The 15,530-nt window shown below is 44.9% G+C and overlaps 1 protein-coding gene across 3 annotated transcripts in view; it reads left to right on the top strand.

Moving 5' to 3' along the window:
• The window catches only part of ASCC2 (activating signal cointegrator 1 complex subunit 2), a 29,120-nt gene extending 17,808 nt beyond the window's left edge, over nucleotides 1-11,312 (top strand). For 2 of the 3 annotated variants that reach the window (XM_067306956.1, XM_067306958.1), the window contains exons 13-19: nucleotides 92-278; nucleotides 1,860-2,074; nucleotides 3,750-3,869; nucleotides 7,171-7,395; nucleotides 9,242-9,350; nucleotides 9,910-9,989; nucleotides 10,521-11,312. In XM_067306956.1, coding sequence (XP_067163057.1) covers nucleotides 92-278; nucleotides 1,860-2,074; nucleotides 3,750-3,869; nucleotides 7,171-7,395; nucleotides 9,242-9,350; nucleotides 9,910-9,989; nucleotides 10,521-10,689 — 1,105 coding nt within the window. In that variant the 3' untranslated portion in view covers nucleotides 10,690-11,312. The remainder of the gene's footprint in view (nucleotides 1-91; nucleotides 279-1,859; nucleotides 2,075-3,749; nucleotides 3,870-7,170; nucleotides 7,396-9,241; nucleotides 9,351-9,909; nucleotides 9,990-10,520) is intronic. The other variant, XM_067306959.1, reaches the window with a different exon arrangement.
• The last annotated feature ends 4,218 nt before the right edge of the window (nucleotides 11,313-15,530 follow it).

Raw genomic sequence — 15,530 nt, 5'->3', positions numbered from 1 at the left:
GGAGTCACTGAAAACACAGAGCTACTTCATGGCAAGGTCTGAGTTTGTGCATCTCTAGAACACGAGAAATGTCCTTAATGTGGTCTCTTAGAGATGAGACCAGGACAGCCTATATCCTCCAAGCAGTGGAAAGTGCATGGGAAGGGGAAGACAGGAAAAAAGCACAAGTTGTTAAAGATCCAACACCACCAGCAGCATCTAATGCAGCATCAGCAAAGGTGGAGAACAATTCTGAGGACCTGGAAGAGCTTGGGGCTGCGTATGCATCAGAGGATGAGGTGAGTAGAACTGTATGGATAGGGCTGGGTTCTGCTCTCTCTGTCCTCACATCATTTGTCTGTGAAGAATGGATTGGTTTGCTTGGCTTTTAGGCTGATGTGAAATTTAGTCTCCCTTCTTGCATTTGCTAAGTTTCAGTGCAGGCCCATGTGCCCAATGAAATGAGAAACAAGCTACATCCTAATACACAGAATGGTTAAGGTTGGAAGGGACCTCTGGAGATCATCTAGCCCAACCCCCCTGCTCAAGCAGGGCCACCTAGAGCACATTGCCCAGGACCATGTCCAGATGGCTTTTGAATAGCTCCAAGGATGGAGACTCCACAACCTCTCTGGGCAACCTGTTGCAGTGCTCTGTCACCCTCCCAGTAAAGATTTTCCTCACGTTCAGATGGAACTTCCCGTGTTCCAGTTTGGGCCCGTTGCTTCTTGTCCTGTCACTGGGCACCACTGAAAAGAGTCTGACCCCATCCTCTTGACCCCCTCCCTTCAGATACTTATGCACATTGATAAGGTCCCCCCTCAGCCTTCTCTTCTCCAGGCTGAGCAGGCCCAGGTCTCGCAGCCTTTCCTCCTAGAAGAGATGCTCCAGTCCCCTAATCATCATCTTAGCCCTTTGCTGGACTCTCTCCAGTAGCTCCATGTCTCTCTTGTATTGGGGAGCCCAGCACTGGACACAACACTCCAGATGCAGCCTCACCAGGGCTGAGTAGAGGGGAAAGATCACTTCCCTCGACCTCTTCCTAATGCACCCCAGGATACCATTGGCCTTCTTGGCCACAAGGACACACTGCTAGCTCATGGTTAACTTGTTGTCCACCAGGACTCCCAGGTCCTTCTCTGCAGAGCTGCTTTCCAGCACGTCAACCCCCAACCTGTACACCCGAGTACATGGGGTTATTCCTCCCTAGGTGCAGGACCCTGCGCTTGCCTTTGTTGAACTTCAGGAGGTTCCTCTTTGCCCATCTCTCCAGCCTGTCCAGGTCCCTGTGAATGGTAGCACAGCCCTCTGGTGTATCAGCCACTCTTCCCAGTTTTGTATCATCAGTAAACCTGCTGAGGGTGCACTCTGTGCCTTCATCCAGGTCATTGATGAAGAAGTTGAACAAGACTGGACCCAGTACTGACCCCTGGGGGACACTGCTAGCTACAGGCCTCCAACTAGACTCTGCACCGCAGATCCTGGCTTTGTCATTGAGCAAAGTGCTTCTAACTCCCTTTGACTTGTGTTTCCTATTGCTGTGGTTTGTTCAGATATTGCACTTCATCACTGCATTGTGAAGGTGTGTGATATTTTTTAAACACACAGTCCATGTATTGTTTGAGGAAGGGATTCTCCAGAGTATCCCAGCTGACTCAGGAACAGACATGAGTAGGTGTGCACCCAACTCTGTGTCATAAACCTTGCATAGTATAAACAGCTTAGCTGATTTGTTTTGTGACTTCAGTCTTTGACTTCTCTGTGTTAAATCCTGATAACCCGAACTGCTCCTTTCCCTTTTACATTGTGTGTACCTGCCTTCCCTCAATTGCTGTCTCTTTCCAGTAATGCATCCAATTCTCTTTGGTGTGTATATATAGTGTGCCGGTGCAGCTGCTGCACCCGCTGCCAAGGTGTTAGGAGTGGAGCTGGACTCTCTGATCTCTCAAGTGAAAGACCTGCTGCCAGACCTTGGCGAGGGCTTCATCCTGGCCTGCCTGGAAGAGTACAGTTACAACGCAGAGCAAGTGATCAACAACATCCTAGAAGATAAGCTGGTGCCGTCCTTGGATAAGCTGGAGCGAACGATGCAAAGGTGTGGGTCAGGATATCTAGCACTGCTTTGATGCCTTTTGATTTTAGTTTGTGGCTTATCATTTAACATCCTTCTTGTTGAAGGTTAGAAACCTGTAGAGCTCAAAGAAGTTGCATATGCATTTTCTTGGGGTCGATAGCTGCCATGAGAGCTTCTGACTGCCATCTGTCACTAACCTGCTGCCCTCATTCCGTCCCTGAAGAGGACGGGAATGCTCAGTGTTCAGTGTTTCAGTACAGCAGAGGCTGGGTCATGTTTTGTAACAGGGAGACAAAAATACTTGTCCATTAAATACTCAAATAAAACCCATTAAAATTCCATCGAGGGGGGCACTGGCTTGGTGTGGGTGGAGCAATATAATGTTGTTGCCTCCAAAATTTATTTTGTGGCAGAGGACAGGATCACAGATGTTAACATCCCAGCTGTCCTGCAGGAAAGGGCATCTTCAAAGGGACTAATTCAGCTGGAATTCAACCTGCAGGGCAAAATACGGTATTTGAAGGGCTACTGTTTTCCGGTTGAAGTCACGTTGGGGAGCGATTGGAAATGGCAGTTCAGATCCACTTTTATCTACCCTTTGACAAAGTTGCCAGGCTTTTGCTTACTTCTGTGTTGTATATGGAGTGTGGGGATCGTAGCTGGCAGTGGAATTAAGTTGTTTTAGTTGTCCACTGCTGCTAGGGTGTGCTTGTAGTACAACAGCAGTTCCTGACTGAGTTTCAGGTTGTGAATATGCTGTTTGTTCACATTTCATGGGAGATTGGGCAGACTGTCTCATTGTTGCATTAAAAAAGGAAGCATCTTTATCAGAAAAGCAATGTTGTAAAAAATCTTGGTTTTGCAACAATCTTAATGCTCTCAGTCAAATCTGCTGACTTTGGCACAAATGATGTGAGATGTGCTTTTGCAAGATGCTTTTTTGTTTTCTTTTTTGGTTGTTTTTTTCCTCTGCTAGTATTGCAGAGCCAGCAGTTACAGAATATAGGGCTGGATTTTTTTTCTTGCCTCTTGCATCTTGAAACAAAAGTGTCAGTTCAGTAGCAAATGCAGAATTTTGATTACTGCTGATTTTAGAAGTAAGCACAACAGCATTTTCAAATGCCAGCTGAGCTGAAAGCACTGGCAAAATGAATGTAAAGATAATGGTTCTTTGACTTATATAAATTGAACAAGCGTAACCTGGAACTCTGAGGCAGAATTAAGAAGGAACCATAGGGAGATAAATATCCTGAAATCAACAGCAGCAAATTATTGGATTTTTTCCAGCATGTAATTCATCATACTTAGTGTTGGCTTTCCTGAGTCACTGTTTTGAGACCAGGCAGTCTGTTGAATGGTCCATGTTCCTGTTTGGTTTTACTCAAATGAACGGAAGAATTTTCTTCTGGCTTTCTGTACATTGCTTCGGTTTCCCCACAAAGATAAGCCTAAAAGACTGTGGCTTTTTTCTCAGACCAGTGCCATGTAGTGATGCTGCACGTATTATGCTGCAGCTGTGAAATGAGGGGATTGCAATCTGTGACCCAGTCAGCTGGCACCACAGAGAGTGTCTCGGCATGCTGTGGGCGACTGTGAGATTGCCACAAAATAAACTAAGGTCTTAGGAAGGAGAAGACTTGGACTTCCTCAACTTCACTTGTGTTTTCATTTTCTCTCTCTTTCTCTCTAATTACAGACAGCTAAAGCCAGACCCTACTCCTCTAGTGACTTCTCGCTATAATGTTTTCCAGAATGATGAGTTTGATGTTTTCAGTAGGGACTCAGTGGATGTTTCTCGGATACAAAAAGGCAAGCGGTGAGTATCGCCCACCCTTAATTAACCCTGTCTGTCAGGAGGAATAAATATCTGTGAACTTGCAAGTATCAATATCTATCTACTCTCAAAATCTGGTAACACTCAGGAACTTTGGCTTAGACTCCTTTTGTTGTTCCTGTTGCTGTATGCTTGCTGCAGAAGAGCCTTTACTTTGCTTTTTGCCTTGCTTGGCATTTTGTTCTGTGCCACACGGTGCAAACTTAGGTTAGGGCATTTGGCATTGCCTTGTTGGCTTGCACTGAAGTTAACTGTACCTCAATAATATGATTGATATGTTTCAGATCTCTTTTTAAACTCTTTTCTCTAATCAGCCAAGTGTGATCTTTATGATGATGTATCTTTACATGGTATGTAAAGGAAAATCTGGCTGCAGATTGGACCACGTGACCCTGGTAGCTCCCAATTAAGGTTTCAGTTGCAAAGCTGCATCAAACTGTCAGAAGCAAATCACTTCTGTTCCAAAGTCCAGTCAAACAGCTTTTCAGCAGCAGCACTGTAGCATTTATACTGGCTTGGCTGGACAGGAAAATTGTTTCTTTTCTGGCCAAAATAATGACTTCTGAAGTGCCCATAACTCAGAATTCACAGGTACAGTCTTTCTCCCTTCTCCTCCTATGTTCCCCAGCTTGTGCAGGTGCTCAGAGCATCTTGTCTACACTCGTCCGGTGCACAAACGTGCTCAGCTATCTCCCAGCTCCCCCAAAGGTGTGTGTGTCTGTGTGTGTCTGTGTGTGAGTGGTTGCGCAAGGCTGGAGACTACTCCTCAGATTCAGCACAGTGCCTCCAGTATATGGAATAATGCAGCTAGGAGGTCCCTTTGCAGATCACCTACAGAGCTTCCTAAGTTGCAAGTCATCCCTGAGCTGGGCTGTGGGACCCTGCTCCTTGCCATGTTCCACCTGCTCCCATGGCTTTGTCTATGTGGCTTCCGCCATGGAGGTTGTGTCGCCTTCTCCACTTGTCGCGCCACTCCTTGAGAAAGCTGTCATCTCTTCTGCTGTACTGTTATGTGACCTCTTGGGATTATCCTCCCATTAATGCTGCTGTTCCTGGTGTAGTTTGGCCTCCCTCAGGCTATGTCTTCGTTTCCAAACAGTTGTTTTACATGGAGAACATGCTCTCTGCAGGACTCCAAACACCTTAATATTTATTTTTGAGGTGTTTTTTTAAAACTGAAGGTAGCTAGCTGGGATCAGCTGTGTATATCCTATGCCCAAGGTTGACCATATCTAACTATATCAAAGGGTAAGCTATAGCACCTTGTTCTCTCTAGGATTTAACATTCAGAGCTCCATAAATATGAAATGTGTTTTTCAGCAGTAAAAGTGTAACTTCTTCTGTGGTCCTTGTTTTACAAGCAAGAAACCTGATGCTTTACCCAAGCTTTGGGATACTAGAGTTCTCCTAGCCTAGTTTGAGGCCTGCATTGGATTCTAAATGTAATGGCCTTTCCCTTTTATCATCTGTCTTAAAATCTTTTGCTCTCCAAATTGTACTTGTACTTAAAATGCTGTTACTGCTAAGCATGATGTTGCAGTAGTGCTTAAAGAGCCGGGTCAAGTTGGGTCCTGTTGTGCTTGCTGCTATCCAGATAGATATAAACAGTTTGGGGCAGGGCCTGTTAATGTGAGGGAGAAAGCCACACCAGGATGAGAAGAAAAACAAGCGTGCGGAAATGAATATAACAGGGTACACGTGATTCTTTGCCAGTCCTGAAAAGTGGTCACTGCTGCCTCTGCCTGTCCAGCCATAATCACTAGCTAAACCTGACTCTTGAAGTCAGAGCATGTCCTGAACACTGTGGGACTAGAATTATCCCACTGTTTCTCCTGGAATCGGTGCCTAGCACAATTCATTGCAGCACCTCTGCAGTCATCAGACCAGCTCAACAGGAAACAATTATCAAGTGTTTAATTCAGTCTCATGCTGAATACCAACATAACATCTTATCCAGCCTAGGTATGTGTGAACTAACCACATGTTTTGTAGGGCACATTTTGCAGCTAAATTCAAACATGTAACAGAATGAGTCATGGAAGAGAGGGGAAGCAAATGTATCTATTGTGTTATCTTGTTCTGAGATTCTTAACAAAAATCAGCCTTCTTAGATTGTTTTCCCAGTGCTCGCTGGCATGTCACACAAGTCTGGCCATCGTTGGTTCACTGAATATGTACCTTGGACAGATTCTTTCACTAATAATATTCAGATCCCAAACAGATCATTGATGCAAGTTTCTCCTAGACTTTGAGAGCTGCAAGGTGTCCTGGGAATACTTGGAAGTGAAATTCCCCATAGCTTTGCTGTAAGCGCTCTTGGTTGGTGAACGCTTCAGTTTCACAAGGCCTCGTTTGCTATTTGCATGTAATATGTACTTGGCTGATCTGAAAAATGGGACTTCAAAGAGTTTATGCTTGTGCAGCTTGAGACATAGCATCTCAGTGGCTGTTTTTTAATACCTCTGTCAAACCTCTGTTTCTTGGTTTTTCTTTCCCTCTATAAAATGGCTATAGTTTACCTGCATCCTCAATGTTTTACAAATTTAACAAATGCTTAAGGGTTGTATGTGCAGTGCATCAAGACAGGTTGGATCGGAAGTACGAGTCTACTCTTTGTTCTGCCTTTCATTCGTAATCTTGCTTATTCCGATCCTTACTTTCCGTATGAGTAACTTTTTGGCTCTCCCCATATTTTGCATCTCATGTTTACGAACTATGGTTTTTGCCTCTATTGGAACGCACGTGTCCGTGCAGCACCTACTCGAATGCAGCCCTGGTCCCTGATTTGCAGCTGTGTGTGCTACCGCAGTGAGACAGTACTGGAGCATGGTGTTAGAGGGCACTCTGGGCCTTGAAGAGCTGTATCCTGGATGGAAGTCTTAGCCCTAACAGCTTGGCATTCAAGATTCATGGGACTTTTTATGTTATTTGGATCTTGGCCAAACTTCAGCCTCAATATAATTGTGTTTGGCCTCTTGTAAAACCTTCCTTTCTGTCTCAAATGACAGTGGCAGTTTCCAGTTCCTATTCTTATCTGCTGCATAATCTTGCTGGGCTTCTGTTTAAAAACTGCTCTGTTCCATGCCAGAAGTGGCTGGTTTTAGTAGCTGGAGAAACATTACATCTCGGGGGGAAATATGTAGGCTTAGGCAGTGCTTGCAAAGTTTGAGATGAGGCTTCTATTGCTTCAGTTTTCACTTACTAACAGGAAAAAAATTTATACGGAAGATCTTGACACTGCCTTTCTGTTTCTGCCCCTCCCTTTCCATGCTGTGGTTTGCAGGAGGGAGAAGGACACGACCAAGAGTTTGCTGAATGACAAACGCCTGATTGCTGAGCAGAAGGAGCGCTACAGCCAGTACAGCGTGATTGTGGAGGAGGTTCCTGTGCAGCAAGGAGAAGCTCAGCTCTACAAGGAGGACTATGAGGACGAGTATGATGACACTTATGATGGAAACCAAGTGGGGGCAAATGATGCTGACTCAGATGATGAGCTGATTAGTAGGAGGTAGGTGCTGTGGCTTCAATGCACGGGAGGTTGGTGGGAGCTGCCACCTAGAGTTATCTAGTTTGCACGAACGTGTTCAACACTGATTTTTCGTTCTGCTTCTCAGGGAGGATGTGGGTGCTCCAAACCATCCTTTTTCTTCTGCTACTATTTTCTCTGTAACATGTGAGGAGGAAGATTTAGATTTCTTTCTCCCCTGTTGATAGGGAGCTTTACCATGGCATGCATGCAGGAAGTTCTCAGTCTTCCGCTTTCTTTGCCTGCGAGACTTAGCTATTACCTCAGTTCAGCATCCGGATCTAAGGGGACTTTATGCTGAAATTGCACACAGCAGTGCTTCTGCCTGTAGGATAATTATCCTCCAGCAGAGGGAAATGAGCTATTCTGAATAATCAGGCTTGAGTGTAACTGGGCAATGTAAAGTAGAATGACTGGTTAGCAAGAAAAACTTAATTTGGAAAAGTGTATGACCAGACTTTTATTTCTTGCCAATCCCATCTGTCATCTCATGGTGATACCTGGAATTCAGCCTGTGATGGACTGCACACACTCTCCAGAACAACTGACAGCAGGAGGCACTTAGCATCCAGGAAACGAAGGGCTAATTAGTAATGGGACTTGCAGAATATTTATTTTAGAAATATGACCCAGAGATAGAAAACCATCTCTTAAAAGCTGGTTTAACATTTCTGAAATTGATCTTCTAAATTTTGATATAATTTATAAGAGCACTTTCAGGAAGCAGGAATTGTAATATATTGTAAAGATGTCACTGTTTCTAGCCTTAAGACAAATGCATCTTTGGCGGTTCCCTTTGTTCCTTTTTCCCCCCTCTTTTCTCCCCTGTAAATTGTGGTGAGGCTTCCATTTAAAGCATTTTTTTGTGGTTTGCCTATAACAGTGTGTCACTCGAGTCCTTGCCCCTCTTTCACCTGCCCAAAGGTGCTCCATGCTGTCTGCCTTTCAGAGAGGCAGTAGGAACAGTTAATGGATGTTACTGCTGAAAATTAGACCTATAGGTCTGATGTAAACAGAGGCTCTTCTGGTTTTATGTTTATTTTTTATATAGTGGAATGGTGGATATAAATCCCAACAGAATCTCAAACAAAAAACAAAACAATCCTCCCCCCCCCGGCCACACACACACACACACACATTGAAGAAGAGCTATAATGTTCATTTATTTATTTGTTTTTCCTCCAGGCCCTTTACAGTGTTCTGCATGTCCAGGGTGAATCATAAAGCTTGATGGATTTCTCTAAGTATTTTCCCCTGGATGAAACTGGTTCAGAGCAATGAAACGGGGGCTCCATGGATAACCACTGACCAGTCATGGTGGTTTTAGAGTACAGCACTTTCTGCGCATCAGTTTTTCTGGCTGAGTTTAAACTTGAGGTGTGAGGGTTTGTCTTTGTACAATAGATGCTCCCTGGCTGATGAGCTAAAGCCTAGCAAAGTGTAAATAAAGTCTGGCGCTCCTTGCTAATGCTTTGCGGGTGTATCCGGCTCCCCTTCTCCTAGAGGAGACAGTTGTTTCCCTGGAGAAATTCCCTTGTGAGGTTTCAGGTTTTTCCTGACCTGCTACTTTTTTTTTTTTATTATTATTATATTTTGGTAACAACTTCCTAGTGAACATTCCGTGGTGAAGAACCTCCATGTGTGCTAATCACACATTAAAGGTGTCAGTAGCTGCTGGGTCTCTCTGTTTTCAGAAGAAGCAAGCCTGTGAAACTTGTGGATTCTAGTTCTTGAAAGATGTGATGCAAAATGAAAAGGATATGCTGTGCAGCGAAATGCTTGTGGCTGTGCTCTCTTCATCTTTCACTATTCATGTCTAAATTCTCAGGCCATTCACCACTCCTCAAGTCTTGAGACCAAAGGGACAGGAGGACGGACAAGAGGAGGAGGAGGAGGATGAAGAAGAGGAGGAGGAAGCTGAAAAGGAAAGAACTAAGGTGACATTTAAGTTTGTGGTTGGAGTTGCATTAAGATTTATCATATGTCTTATCTGCTTCACCTGTTAATTGTCTTCCAGGGATGATGTGGAGGAGGTTTCCTCTTCCAAAGCATGAGTCTTAACACTAGCATGGAGACTGAGCTGCTTTTCAGAGTGGCTAGTTACTTTTGCAGTTGGCTGGCCTGTGAAATGTCCTGACTACAACTATCCACTGCCTCCTAAGTTAGCCCTATAGGAGCAATGATGCTCCATGGAGAGGTTTATATCTCTCTTACTCCATAGACAGAAGGCTTCTGTTGTCATGGATATGCTGGAAATAGTAATGCTGATGGCGTCGCTGCTGGAGGTAGGATGTGGAAAGAAGTCTCATTCAGATTTTCTGCCAGATGTTGTGTTCAGGGCCTCTGACACCAATCCTGCCGGCTCGGCCAGAACAGATAATGAACAGTGAGCGGCCTCTCCATTCCATGGCACAACAGCATTGCCCCTGCTCTAGTCCTTTGAGTAATGCTGATGAATTCACTACAGTGCTGATGGTTTTTCCTTCCTTCCCATAGCAGGACCATTTTGTGCAGGACCCAGCCGTACTGAGGGAGAGAGCCGAAGCCAGACGGCTGTCTTACCTTGCAAGGAAGGGGTAAGTCAGGATCTCCCTCTGTTGGATGAAATCTTGGTTCTGCTGTAGCTAGCAAGTAGCTTGCTACTGACTTTAATGCATGAGGATGTACCTGTTCCATAGCATTCCTGTATGCCAGGGTCACCACCAAAGTGGTGTTAACTTCCTTGTCCAACTTTTGCTTCACTGCTGATGGTGTCAAATGGATAGGACAGGGTAATTCCCTTTATTGTAAGTACAGCAGAAACCTGTGCAAGGTAGGATCTTGGCAAACACGGCTTCCCAGAGCTTGAACAGGTCCCACAGGGCTGTCAGGACAGCGTAATAGCTGGCCTTAGCTGGCATACTTAATGTGCAGAAGGCTGGAATCATTGTGTAGCTGATGCTATTTCAGCTATTGCAGAAACCTTGCACAGCTCATGCATCAGTGAGCTGAGGCTCAGAGCCGGATGGCTGAACTCCTCCCACCCAGTCTTTTCTCAGGATCCGTGTATTTTGTTCCCCAAGTGTGCAATGTGCTTCTTCTGATGTCCTTTTTCCTGTGTGCTCCAGGCACAAGCACAACAGCTCTGCTGTTATTGGGAATGTGAAGGGACACGGGCAGAACCGGGAAACAGTGCAGGAACGAAGGAAGAAGGAAGCAAACAAAAGCACAAGAGCTAATCATAATCGACGAGTCATGGCTGACAGAAAGCGGAATAAAGGCATGATTCCTTCCTGAAAGACTCTTACCCCAGGTGTTGCATCCTGCCCAGTCCTCGGCATAGGGGCAGTTGTGCTGTGTTCCCTTGGCCCTCCCGGAGCTCAGGGGACTGGATGTAGTGGTTCAATACCTGCCACTTCATCTCGATGCGGAATTGCACATTCTGTGGGAGGGTTGCCCATTCATGAAAAGGAACTGCCCACCAGGCAGATCGGCTGCCGTTCAGCTTATAGAGAGAGACATATATGACAGTAGGCCACACCTCAGATGCATTGGACAGGCTGCACGAGCCGTACATTTCCTTTTGTACTATTTATAATTCTGAGAACTTTATTTTCATACTGGCTCCTCATGCCCTCGCTGCAACTACAAGGGGCCTTCCAGGCCATGCAGCTGACAGCTCTGAGAGCAACTATGTGAGCTGCAGCAAGGTTTCCCTGGAACAGCCCTTACAGCTCTCTGCTCCACTGAAATGCCTTATCCTGCAGGAAAACTTGAAGGCTGATAGGAAAACACTCGGGCTATTCCAGTTGCTGACAGATACTTGGGAGTTCAGGTGAATAAGAATGTATCATAAATTTCTGTCCCTCAAGTGAGATGTGTGAAAACAGAACATGCAAATAAATGATTTAAATCTTTTAGTTGGTGTTTTAGGCTCTTACAAACTGTAATGATCTTTAAGCTAGAGGAACCTTAACCAGCCCTTTAATGTGCTGTGTATCTGCAGGCAGTGAAATTCACTTGCTGTTTTGTGTTGGTTCAGTGAAATGAGATTTAGCCACAACCACCGACTAAAGGTACTTGAAAATTGGGATTAAGGTGTCCTAAGCAAGATGGCAATAGTATGGAAATCAGAGTTGAAGGCAGCAGGGTCAGAGTCCCTGGGGAGCTGCCTGCTCAATAACTGCTTGTCACACTCTGTAGCAGAACTGCCCTGATCATCATGTTTGCTGTTAGGAAGGCTGGGAGCTAATACTAAATTACAGTTTGTTGCTGCTGAAGGGACTTCTCTTGAGGACCATTTTTGTTAGAAGTCACTCCCTGCATACTGAGACACAAATTATTGGGTTTACTTTGTAACCTATTTGTAAGGTGCTCAAAAGCCGTGGCAATAGCTGCTATGCTGTGCCTAGACAAGCCTGGAATACCTGCCAGTAGCAGGTGGCAAAACTGTTCAATTCACTCTTGTCACAGAGGATCAGCACGTTTTTAGAGTGCCGTTCTCATCATGGAGACTAAGGTAAATGGGCTCTGCTTGGCCATCTCCCCTCCCCTCCCTCCTTGTGTGTTTTTTCTAGTACTGCTATATAAAGTAGAGCAGACAAAGCTGCATGTGGTTGTCATCCACATGCCGAACAAATTAGCACCAGATTTTGTAGTGTTAGAGCTGTTGTTTAGGGGTTAATCTAGTGCTGTCTTCCCCTTTTCAAATGCTGCAGGAGAGCTTTTGTAATAAGCTCTGTGTGCACGTACCTTGCTGCCTAGTTTTACGCAGAGGGCGGGGACTGTATGGATATATGATTAGTACTGCTGCCAAACACGATTGTGCTGGAGCTGTTCTCAAAAAGTGTGGAAATGGCTGTCACCGTTATGCAAATACGACAAAGCCCTGAACGCTGTGAGGATGCAATTTTTCTTTGCATACCCGTAACTGTCCAAACCCCCTATGACAAGGCACAGAAAAAAGGGAGTTGCATTTACCACTTCTCCAAATCCACTGCCAAGGGAAATTACTCGCCAGGATAACTAACTCCCTACTCTTTTATAGCTACTGTTTTCTGAACTAATAGCTTCATTTACTCTCTGCCAGCCTGCTACAATGCTGTCTTCCCCCGTCCTAATACTGTATTCATCTTTAGTTCTTGCTTCTAAAAAGCTGCAAATCTCTATCACCTGCTCAGCATAGCATGAAGCTATCAGCACTGCAGACAGAACTCATAGTAGAGCAGGCAGTCTTACATTGTATGAGATTATCCCAAGGAAGTTTAAACCTTTCCTCCCAAGTGTCTCTATAAAAGCACAGCTGGGACTGTGAAGGCTGCAGTTGTTTTTTGCTCAAAAACAAGCACAATGTTTTAAGTCCTCTTAATGTTCTAAGAGTAAATGTTTTACTCCTCTGAGACCTAGTTACAAACCCAATAAAGCTTCTTTCATTATCACAGGCTCCAACATGCCCTGCCTCATCTACTGCTAAAATTCTAGTTAGATGGTTACTAGCAAGAATAGTAAAGAGGGAGAAATGCAGCTTCTAGGCCGTAGAGCATCATCAGGTTGGAGTAGGGGGAAACAGTGTGAGTCATTCTCAGCCAAGTCTTAATACAGCCACCCAAGAGCCCAAAGTGATTCTGTTTTAATAGTCTCATTACCCAAAACAGCATCTTAATAGCCTTGCCCGGCAAAGAAAGATGCTTGAAATGACCACAAAGAACAGCAGGGATGGACCCTTCAGTGAAGTTGCTGATAAAAGAATTACTCTTTTCTGCATGACAGTCAGCTGTGTGTTGGAACAGGAGCTGCACAGCCAGCTGTAAGGGTGTATGCTCATTACAGACCTAAGTAATTTCTGTTTCTTCTCAGCCACTCTGCTTTGAGCAGAAAGGACTGGGACGGACTTAGAGCATAGCAGGCAAGCCTGGTAAAACTGTTCAGGCCATCAAGCCACTTTAAGAGCAAGAAGACACAAACATACAAAGAGCCAGGAAAAAGACCTACATCCAATTTCATTAAGGTTTGGACAGGTGGAAAATTACACACCCCCTCCCCTTTCAAGAACCACTCAGCCCAAGAGGCTGAAGGGTGCACACCGCTGCTTGAGTAACGTGAATACAACGGTCATCTCACTGGTTAAGATGAGGCAATGCTATCTGTATTACAGCTTTAAAAGGATGACAGACTAAGAACCAGCAGTCTTGCTGCAAAAAGATGACAGAGCACTGTAAGTGATTTTATAAGTCGCCTTTCTTTGAACAAGACTAAAAGAAAGCAGGCAGCTCCTAGCCCATAGGTTAAAGTTCTTACCAGGCATAAGCCAAGGGTATTGTCAGCAGCCCTCAGCTGTATAAATGCTTTCAAGTCTTTTACACTGTCCTGAAAATAGTTTGCTTTCTTACAGTGTCCTGAAAATAAGGTTTGGGGCCATATTTAAACATTCATTCTCTGTCTCCTAGATAAGAAACTACAAGCAGAGCAAATGAAAGTCAGATGAACACATAAGCATGAGACATGGGCTAAGAATTTATTTTTTAACACAAGTTTCAAAACAGCAGCAGAAGTCCTTAAGTCCATCTAGTTCCCATAGCAGTAGGTGGCCGATATATTCTGGCTTGGAGTTGTTCAGGCAGGAACACATTTCCATTTTGACATAACTAGCTTCAGGAGATCAAATCCTTCTCTGCAGCATCTTTGACCACCCCAGGACACATCCCGCTGCTGAGCATTTCAGTCTTCACTTGTCTCATACTTGTGCTTGATGTGTTTCCACAGTTTCTGCACACCAAAACAAACAAAAAAAAAACAGCCAGTCATCTTAGCCATCTCTTCAGCAGTCCTGGGATAAAGACAAAGTTTCACTTTAAAAATACAAGTATTCACAAAACCAATGTCAGTAACAGGAAGGAGTAGGAGGAGAAAAAAGAAGCTGTATGAAAATACACCCCTAAGTTTCACTAGTGTGAATGACACCTTGGGTACAGTCATCCTGTGCTTTTCTACTGCGACTGAGTCTACCCTGTTCCATAATAGCCAGCAATGATCCGACACAAGGGTTTCAGAAGGAGCAGCTACACTCTAGTTGAGCTCCTTAAACCTGTTCTTTGTTCATGAAGCTGCTTTCCACAGCGGAGTGGACAGAAGAGAACTCTTTATCCTCCTACCAGCCAGCAGGCTTTGTCTGTCCCCTCCACCTTCTTACCCTTCTTTGGGGGCTTTATTCCACTAGGGATAAAAGCACCTGCTGATGCTGCTGTGCCTGAGTTTCCCACCCCATCTTTACAAGACCTTGGAGAAGCATGTGGATGGAGTCCTGTATCTAAGGCTGTAGGGACAGGGCAGCCATGCAGGTGGCTTTCAAGGCTTTTATAATAAACACAGAGGAAAGCCACAGTCATCCTACTTCCCCTATTCTCACTGCTCTCCTATGCTGCAAACCAGAGATTATTAGAGTATTCCAATCCTGTTGCTTTAGCTTCCCATTGAGACCAGAGAAGGCGTTTCAGCTGGAAGAGATTCAGGATGAACAAAAGAATCCTTATTCCAGGCACTGAAGTCTGCTGGTAGGAGCAGGACTTGCAAAACCGCTGCATGAGGGCAGGAGCATTCCACGCTTTTCTCTTTGTTGCAGACAACCCTTTAGATTTTCAAAATATATTATTTTTCCTTGATAATTTAGATTTCAACCCCTGCTTAAGAAAATATTGACATATAGAAAATTAATGCTACAAGTTAAAAAAAAAAGTAGTTGAGTGCAGAGCTCCAGTTCAGGCATGATTTTAAGTTGGCTTATAACAACTGACTTGCTAAAAAAGGGGAGGGAGAGATCCTGGTCTTGCTCTTACTGTATTTTCCCAGCCTTGCACTGCTTCTGGCTGGGGCTCATGCAACCCCTCGTGAGCTAGTTCAGGGTGGCGAAGCTGTCGTTTCCCCCAGTGTTAGTTTTTGGCCGGTCTAATGAGCTGGTTCAGGAGACCAGGGAACAGACATACCACCGGATCGGAGAAGCAGCATGGCAGCTCGTTTCGGTAGCATTGCCGTTAAGGCAACCTCGGGACACTGCGCCTCGGAGGCGCAAAACAAGGCTTACAGGACTCTCTGCCTTTCCTTGGGGCACGCTGCCCCCGGCTCCCCAGCAGTCAGCACCAGGC

Source organism: Apteryx mantelli, chromosome 17, assembly GCF_036417845.1.
Source record: "Apteryx mantelli isolate bAptMan1 chromosome 17, bAptMan1.hap1, whole genome shotgun sequence".
In the NCBI taxonomy this organism is placed as follows: domain Eukaryota; kingdom Metazoa; phylum Chordata; class Aves; order Apterygiformes; family Apterygidae; genus Apteryx; species Apteryx mantelli.
The sequence above is the reverse complement of the archived record's forward strand: the minus strand, read 5'-3'. Positions and strand labels throughout refer to the sequence as shown.